This window comes from Macrobrachium nipponense, chromosome 38, assembly GCF_015104395.2.
Source record: "Macrobrachium nipponense isolate FS-2020 chromosome 38, ASM1510439v2, whole genome shotgun sequence".
Classification (NCBI taxonomy): domain Eukaryota; kingdom Metazoa; phylum Arthropoda; class Malacostraca; order Decapoda; family Palaemonidae; genus Macrobrachium; species Macrobrachium nipponense.
In genome coordinates, this window is record NC_061098.1 from 12,124,149 (window position 1) to 12,133,869 (window position 9,721).

Genomic DNA, 9,721 nt, shown 5'->3' on the forward strand with positions numbered 1-9,721 from the left:
ATCCATTCTGTTTTAAAGCATGTCGCTTATTTAGTGGTGAATTTTTGTTATCGAATGGAGGCAATTGAATTACTGGTACTCACATAAATAGAGGGTTAGAGTGTTGCTAATATTTTCATCGTTTCATTTGGCCTTTGAGACACACCCCTTCCCCAACCCAACCCCCATGTCTCTTATATAGTGGTGAATGTATGTTATTGAATGAGGGCAATTGAATTACTGGTACTCACATAGATAGAGTGGAGATTGATTGCCTGCTCCCACGTCATTCCCATTTAACTTCCCCTCGTCACTGGGCGAGGAGAGGTCATTTAGTTGCCCCGACCCTATTATACTTCGTCCCGTCAGATGTCATTCAATTTCGACTGACCATCTGTGCGCGCGCGAGGAGAGACACTATATATCCTTCCAGCTCTGCGACCTCCAAAATCTCGCAGTTGCTAAGGTCCGATTCTCCCTCCACCGGAGTTAATGAAATGTAAACAGTGTACAGCGGAAGGCTGTTTGCCTTATAGCCTTTAATACTTAAATGCTAACTTGGCGGTGAAACTCTCTCTAGGGGGGCGGTGCAGTGACATCGTTGTTATTTTTTTATTATGTTTTAACGTAAGCAACACTTCGCATAAAAACTTATAAAACAAACCTGCAATTCGTTAGTCACCAAAACTAAAATAAACTCAATTGAAAACCGTTGGGAATCAAATAAGTGAGAATTGTCTTAAAACCCAAGGGACTTACGTATGATAATGCTGTTTATTAAAGCAAGACAGTTTCTCTTGAACTCATTATGGGTGTAAATATAACCAGGGAAACATCTTTCTCTCTTTAAAGTACTTTAAGTAATGGTTGGTAAATCAACTCGGTTAGCAAACTTGGGACTAGAAGGACAGAGTTTGGTCTGTATAGTTAATAACAATGCAGTCATCAAGAAGTGTTTCGTATGAATTTATGCAGATTTCACAAGGAAGGACTCAAGAGATGTATTGAAACTAGGTAAGAAATGCGCGGAAGTTTCTTCGGCGCAATCGGGTTTTCTGTACAGAGGCATAGTGCTGTATAAAACTCAGCCACTACCCATGAACCTCTCAGCCGGCCGTGGTGGCCTGAGTTGCTGCGCTGCCAGACGAATAATCATGGCCAACTTTAACCTTAGATAAGATAAAAACTACTGAGACTAGAGGGCTGCATTATAGATAAGGACATCAGACTCCATGTCCCACCATCTTTTGGATGATAATAAAACATTTCACACACGAGAATATCCACAAAATCGAAGTTTCCCTCCTTTCTAGGTTTGCTCAGGGGCTATAGTCTCATCAGATGAAAGGCAGCAGCATCCATCTTGTCGCATTAGTCTTCATTAAAGTCAGCGCCCCTAATTCGTGATGAGTTTCATAACTTGTATTTACTAACTTGGCGTAATTGATATTTATGCTTCTGTACAATTTAGGAGACTCTGGTGGCCTTGTTGCTAACAGGTATTAAGTCCCAGGAAGATTTTCCAGTAAGGAGATTATGTCACGCCAGTATAGACGATAGGAACAACTTATTCTTCTTCTTTATTATTCGTTTTCGTCATTTAGATCCCTTCTTATAAATAAGTAAGTTTTCGTTCGAGTGATTTTTCAGTCACTTTCTTAGTGCCGTTTGCAGATTAATTGTGCATCTTGACTTTTAAAACCCGATAGAGTTAATATATATAGTATATAATATATACATATAATATATATTTAATTTAGATGTTATTTGATACTAAAAAGTGTGGATGCAGACCTGCTTATCAGTCCAACTCAGACGGCACCGTCGTTTATCAGAGAGATTTACTCGCCACGGAAATTATTAAGACGAACTCTGCTTTATTTAATGCCAAATTACACTACTGGTAACTTAGACTGATTGATTGATTTATAGACCTTTGGCAGACATGCCAAGCACTGGGGCAACTAAGGTCATTCAGCGCTGAAACGGAAATTGACAGTGAAAAGGTTTGAAAGGCGTAACAGGAGGAAAACCTCAGAGCAGTGGCGCTATGAATCGACTGTTACGAGAGGGTGGACAGTAAGATGGAAGGAAGAGAATATGAACGGAGGTACTGTAAAAAGGAATGAAAGGGGGGTTTGCAGCTAGGGGCCGAAAGGGGTGTTCATGATGGGGGCATACGCCCCACGTCGTGAACCACTGGGTAAATTAACGACAGAGATTTATTGCACCGAAAGTTGTGTGTCACCTTAATCATAAGGGAGCTCAAGAGAAACTAGACTTTCAAGAAGAGAATGTTCTTTTTTTTTTTTTTTTTTGTCTGTGAAGAATGAGTGTGGCTGATGTACACACTTTATAATTTCTGTCATTACAAGGACAGAGCCTTACAGTATACTTAAAGTATTAACTTTATGACTTACAATGCATTTATATATGTTTATAGTAGAGTTTAAAAACGTTTTCATCCAATAGACATTCTAAAACGGGCGAAAAACAAGTTTAACTTTTGAACACTGTGGTAATACAAAAAAAAAGTAAAAAGTAGGAGTCATTCTTACATTTCTAATGTGGTAATACAAAAAAAAAGTTATAAAATAGGAGTCATTGAATAATATCACATCGAACCGTGATCCATTTATATATCAATTCAAGCTACAAATGTCCATAATGATCTTTAATTCATTTTACCTCCCAAATGATATATTTTTCATATATGTACCATTTCTACTATCATAAGGATATTCGTAGTGTGACATAAGGCTGCCATGCTAAGATATACAAGGGTAAAAAAATCTAAATTTATAGCTCTTCGTCTTTTCAACTTAACCAAGAAGATTACCTGTAATGCAAGTACATCATATTCCTTCTTATAAATTTCCCTAGATTATTGTTTTCATATTAATTTCCGGAAGTGAAAATGTGTCACCTGCAGTAATCTGCACCGGCCTCCATCGCAGCGTTGCAAATGCTGTTCAGCAGCATGTTTGCGTACTGGTTGATGACGATGTAACCAATGTGTCCTTTGTCCTCGCAAGCCCAGAGGCGTTGCCCCTTTTGGGACCTGGGGTGTCTGAGGCACTCGTCGTTATACATGTCCGTCAGGGGGAGGTTGCTGTCCCACACGACCACTTTCGTGTCCGCGAAGATGTCGTTGGTAGCGTTGTTGAAGCTGTCAATCACGGTAGGAGCCATACGATCGTCCGCTTTCTTGATCTTTGTGGAATGGGTTGGCGTTTGTGGTTAGAAGCTTTGTTAGTGTGTTGTTATTAAGATTATTATTATTTGTATTATTATCATTATCATTAATAATGGAGTATTAATAGCCACAGTAGTGTTAAAACTATTTATGCAAAGAGTTAAGAATGATAAGTTCTCGTAAGGAGAGACTTGGATACGGCTCCGTTTCCCGTAAATATTTTTAACACTGATGTGGCTTCTAATTTATTATTATTATTATTATTATTATTATTATTATTATTATTATTATTATTATTATTATTATTATTATTATCGTGTCCTTTACCTCTTGGTGTTTTATATCCCCCTCCTTCCATTATTCCCAAGTATTTGTATCCTGTCTCATCTATGTGTTTGATGTTGCTCCCATCTGGTAACTTTATCCCTTCAGTTCTCGTTACTTTGCCTTTTTGTATATTGACTAAGGCGCATTTTTCTATTCCAAACACCATCCATTATTATTATTATTATTATTATTATTATTATTATTATTATTATTATTATTATTATCTTATTATTATTATTATTATTATTATTATCAATGGAGAAACAAATCCACAGTTATGTAAATGTAGCATATATTTAAATTTAAAAGCAGAATGATTAGCTTTCGCGAATCTGTTCGGTTCCCTTATCAATCTGATCGAACTATCCTTTATGTTTTCAAATTTAGATATATGTACATTTACATAGCTGTGGATTTGTTTCTCCATTTGAAGACTCGTGCTACTATGAGGATTTTTTAATTTACATTATTATTATTATTATTATTATTATTATTATTATATTATTATTATTATTATTATTATTACATTATTATTATTATTATTATTATTATTATTATTATTATTATTATTATTATTATTATTATTATTAATTATTGAGTATTTAAAGCCGCAGTAGTGTTAAAACTATGTTAGACTGACAAGTTAAGAATGATAAGGAGAGGGGTCCACAATAATAAAAATGGTAAAAGTTCGTGTATAATTTATTAACACTTTATAAAGTGTTTATATAGTTTATACACGAACTTTTAACATTTTTTCATTGTGGACCCCTTAGAACATTATTATTATTAATATCATGATTATGATTAATTATTGAGAATTAAAAGCCACAGTAGTGTAAAAAGTATAAAAATATTTATGAACAGAGTTAAGATTGATAAGTAGAGACTTAGATACATATTATTGTCATCATTATGGAATCAACAACTTGATGAGTGTGCTGTTAAGGGCATTATCGAACCGTGGAAATTTTGTACTTCCGTATTATGAGCGACCATCGAGATCGCCATGTCAACTGATTTAGAGTCATTTCACTTCCTTACCTGCAGATGGTCCACCAATTTATAAACGACTCGAGTCTTCTTCTCTGCCAATTTTGAAAGCTTCGAGGTCATCTTTCCCAGGGCGTTTTTGTAATCATTGACTGTCTTTCCGCCCGACATGTAGTGAAGGCCAGAACCTAGAAAAGGGCAAGATACTGTAGATTTTCAATTAAGTTTGTTTGTTTGTTTGTATGGTGTTTTGACGTTGCATGGAACGCAATGGTTATTCAGCAACGGGACCAACGACTTTACGTGACTTCCGAACCACGTCGCGAGTGAACTTCCATCGCCAGAAATACACACATCTCTCACACCTCAATGGAATGCCCGAGAATCGAACTCGCGGCCACCGAGGTGGCAGGCCAAGAGCGTACCGATCACGCCACTGAGGCACTCACAGTACCTATGATTTTAAAACATTCCCGAAATTTCAAAAGCTAAGGAAAGTCTTTCCAGGATTTGCATAATCCGTTACCATTGGAATGAGTGGAATTTCAAATTACAGAACATTTCATTCCACGCCCTTATCACTTCCCCACGAGGGGGAAGGAATAACCCGTGAGGAATTTTACTACTCTGGTAACGGCAGCAGACCTCTGATGCCTTTGAGCCTCCGCAGGGCAGCGGTGAAGATTAAACTGTTGAGCAAAATGCATACGAATGAATCAGCTCTAACCTGCACTGAATCGTTCTCTTGCTATTCAAGTTTCCTCGACGAGAAATAAATTATTCGATGACATTTTCAGTTGCGTGTGGATGAATCAAAACCACTTGATGCGGGTGCTGTTGAGGTCAGCTCAGAGGAAATTGTTCAGTGATATATATATGATTTCATCGCAGGTGTTTATTGGGCCGGAGTTGGTGTGTATGCGTGTGCGTGCGTGTGTGTGGTGTGTGTGTGTGTGTAGTTGACTTTTCAGCGACGATTATCTCCTTGAAACATTCATGGATTCATGGCGTTTCGTGTGTCTTTTGCATTTATTATAATTCGAGTCCCAGATGCCGAGAAGCACCAGAATTTTTTTGATTAAGAACAAGGTCGATGTTCAAGAGAAGAAGAAGAAGAATATTGTGATAAGTAACGACGAATCCATACAGAAGTTTAAGGAGCATATCTTGAAATGAGACTAGTCCATTTATAGTCCACAGAAATGAAATAGTTACCCAGCACCAGATGAGACGGTCTCTTATCCTCTTTGTCCAGCCACTCCTCCAGGAGATGTGGAAGACGATGGAGCAACGGATCCCATAGAAAGGTCATGAATACTGGGAGGTTGCGGTGCATTATTTCGATGTCTTCGTGGTATACGGTCGTCCGCATATTCTGGGTAAACTGACTGAAGTTCTCCCATGATTGCTGAAGAAAGAAGTAGATGATCGTTATTGTAATTAAGTCAAGAAGCTTACGTACGAAGTGTGACACTCAAGAAAATAGGTTAAAGATACAAATCTGAGATTGGTAACTCAAGATAATAGGTTAAGGATGCGAATCTGAGATTGTTAACTTAAGAAAATAAGTTAAAGATACAAGTTTGAGATTGGTAACTCAAGAAAATAGGTTAAGGATACGAATCTGATATTGGTAACTCTAGCAATTTTCAAATCTAGTCCCAAAATTGTATTTGGGGCTTATAATATACACTAAAAGCAGGTTACTTTGGCTGGGACCCTAGTTTAGACCTGACTGCTTGCTGCAAGCAGCAGTGATCTTGGCCACACCGCACCGCTATGGAAGATGTGGAACTAGTTTAACACTAAGTCCCCCTTTTAGTGGGGGGTTAGTGCCATTAGTGCACCTACGTGTGGGCATTCTTTGCAGCGTCCTTTTGGCCCCTAGCTGCGACCCTTCTCATTCATTTTGCTGTGCCTCCGTGCATGTTCCCTTTCCAGAGTACTACTTACCGTTCTCCTGGGGAACCGATACTGGATCTCATTCTCGGCCAGGGCGTACACGACGGAGACGAAGATATAACGCGTATGGGAGTCTCCCTCAAACACCCAGCTCTGGCGACGACCGCTGGAACCATCGCTGACGCTGCTGGAGCCTGGAGTTTGCTTCCTGGAAGTTCAATATGATAAATTTCCAGGATTGCAGGTTAGAAGTATGCAAGGAAAGATGTATATTTTATTAAGGGGTTTAATCAATTTCAGTATGCAAGATTTCTGTTAGAGGAATGTTATTAAGATATATATACTGTATATGTGTATGTACGTATGTATGTATGTGTGTATGTATGTATGTATGTATGAATGTATGGTGATGATTCTCACAGTGTGTGGTGCAGTTCAGCCATTACGAAAGAGGTCGAACATGTGGTAATTAAAAAGAATTATTCTGAATCGATCTACAGAGGGAAGTAAGCGCGCGCACACACACGCACACATACACATACACACAAGAGAGAGATGTTTTGCAAATAATCCTATGTGTGCGTATAGATGCAGTGAGGCCACAGCAGTGAGAGCTTAGGATTTTGAAACTGCTGACTGCATTTTAGAGAATGCATGGTTTGAACTTAATTAAAATTTCATTTAATTACTCGCATAACATACGAAGGGCAGCGAAGTAGACTGCTGTAATAGTTTCCCTTCTGACTTGCCATCGATTCATACAGGAAATGGAGATCTTTCTTTAGAAGATAAACTTTCTTGTTGACGTCTAACAACAGAAAAAGACTTACGGCTCGTTGCCCTTCCCCCGTCCACTCGTTCTACGAAGGCACGCCGTGATTTTGTCCGGCTTGTACTGGTAGTAGTCTCGCAACCTGCAGCAGGTGTTGTAAGCCCTCACGTTGTGATAGCTGTAACAGGTCTTGCGGAAGATAGCGTTAGGGGGCGGGGGGGGAGGGTCGGCGCCCTCCGCGGGGCGCGGGTTACACACCCTCCCGCGCAAGTTGCAAAGACGCTGCGAGGGCGAAGGCCCTATGGGAACGGAAGAGGAGAACGTCTCGTTCGTCGTGAATGTGAGGATGACGCAGAAGAGTAGAAGGGTCCACGCCACCAAAAACAGATTACTTTCACGCTGTTGCCGTTGGGTAGCTTCGGTTTGTGCATGGTGCTCACTTTTCTAAGGCACGTGTAATATACTTTATTATAGGAAGATAATACCAGTTACATCATCTTAACTAACAAAATCCTTTCTTCGTCTTTCGTAGGGAAAATAATGCCAGTTACATCATCTTAAGGAACTAAATCCTTTCTTCGTCTTTCGTAGAGAAAATAATGCCAGCTACATCATCTTAAGGAACTAAATCCTTTCTTCGTCTTTCGTAGGGAAAATAATACCAGTTACATCATCTTAACTAACAAAATCCTTTCTTCGTCTTTCGTAGGGAAACTAATAACAGTTACATCATCTTAAGGAATTAAATCCTTTCTTCGTCTTTCGTAGTATTCAATTCGCAAGATGAACAACACACACTTCTTTTTAATATAGCGATAAGTTATTTATTTTTTCAAGCGAATGTTATCATTGCCACCGCTCCTGTGTCATTTCTGTTGAGCTGTTCTGAAGACACCATTGGACAACATCAGTTTGACAATAAATTCATTCAAATCTGATGAAGAATATGACTGTAAGTTATGGATGTTAGAATGTCGAAGAAAGTCTATTTCGTCCCTTCATTTGATGGAAGGTCAGTCTGTTGTATTAAACTTATTTACTACAATAATTTCGTCCTGTTATGGAAAACTAAAAGAATCGTGAGTACAGTAGTACACTTCACTGGTTTCTTACGTGACCTTAATGTGATTCTCTGTAGTTTTCATACATTTCAGTCACCTCGGCACTGTTCTCTTACGCAATGTATTTTTTTTCTTTTTTTGTAATAAATGTCTTGAAAGGCATCCACTTGAGAACGTATTTTTTTCGATTATATATCGAATGAGATCACTTTAGTACGCAAGTTTTTTCAGTAGTTATATCAAAACTGTTTAGTTTAGAACGTAAATAGAAATGTATCGTAATTCACTAGTACTTCAGTACGGACTTGAATCCGCGTCGTTGCTACGGCTTGTGAACTGTACTGTTATAATGAATTCCACTCGTCGGGCAGGTGTTTCAAAATGCTAAATATATGGCAATGAGCTCAGGGTTTGAACACCTGCCGGCAAATGGCAGATTAACGATCAACTTGACAGAGAGACAGATGCTGCGATGATTGTCAAAACAGAGTGGAATCGGCAACATGGCACCAACCGAAAAGTCTTGAGTCGCCACCTCAATCTTGCAAGCATCTTCCCAGTCGGGTCTTCTCTTCCTTATAGGGTTGTTGGATGCCTTAAGAATCAGGGGGCGTTCCCTTTTAAGCAGGTGTGGCCCTGGATGATATAAACAAGACCCTCCTCCTCCTCCCAAGGTTCCCAGTATCCAGTCTTCCAGACGATAAATCCTTGACGTGCCCCTGACTCACCTATACCGTAGATTACAGGTCCGTCTAAAGACCTGTAGGGCGTAAGAGGGCCAATCAACATACCGCGTAGCGCCTTTGCAGGTTTCTGTGAAGGGACAGACTTCAGTTAAGACAGGGCCACTACTTGTCCTGACAGCCGTCACTCATTATCTCCTAGCGTCAGTTCTCTGCAAAGTCTCCGGAGAGATTACTGAAGCGGCCCGACTGGAGGCGCTGATGTAACTGAAGTTTTTCAAACCCTTAAAAGTCCCACCACGGGCTCCAACTTTCCAAATCGTCTACTGCGGATTCCTGGCCAGGAACGAATAGCAATATCTGAAGCTAAATAGAGCGGTCTCTCCGCTTGGGGTTGGTATTACTGAGTAGCAATATCTGAAGCTAAATAGAGCGGTCTCTCCGCTTGGGGTTGGTATTACTGCAATTAAAGCCACATTAGGAGCTGTGAGTTCATTTTTGGAGTAGATTATTTTGAGTTACGTTCCAAAATCATAACATTATCAGGTTATTCCCATCCTTTTGAAGGTATTCCCGTCCCTTTAAAGGTATTCCCATCCTTTTGAAGGTATTCCCGTCCCTTTAAAGGTATTCCACCCATTTAAAAGTATTCACATCCTTTTAAAGGTATTCCCGCCCATTTAAAGGTATTCCCATCCCTTTAAAGGTATTCCCATCCCTTTAAAGGTATTCCCATCCCTTTGAAGGTATTCCCACCTACTTAAAGGTATTCCCATTCCTTTAAAGGTATTCCCACCTACTTAAAGGT

The 9,721-nt window shown here is 39.3% G+C and overlaps 1 protein-coding gene across 1 annotated transcript; it reads right to left on the reverse strand.

Annotated features, from left to right (window-relative positions):
• Positions 1–2,698: 2,698 nt before the first annotated feature.
• LOC135209633 (uncharacterized) lies at positions 2,699–9,252 on the reverse strand. Its single transcript, XM_064242347.1, has 5 exons — positions 7,228–9,252; positions 6,449–6,605; positions 5,711–5,903; positions 4,547–4,683; positions 2,699–3,192 (listed from the first exon to the last, which is right to left on the reverse strand). Exons 3-5 carry the CDS (start codon positions 5,865–5,867, stop codon positions 2,902–2,904), a joined length of 585 nt encoding a protein of 194 aa, XP_064098417.1. The 5' UTR covers positions 5,868–5,903; positions 6,449–6,605; positions 7,228–9,252; the 3' UTR covers positions 2,699–2,901.
• Positions 9,253–9,721: the final 469 nt, after the last annotated feature.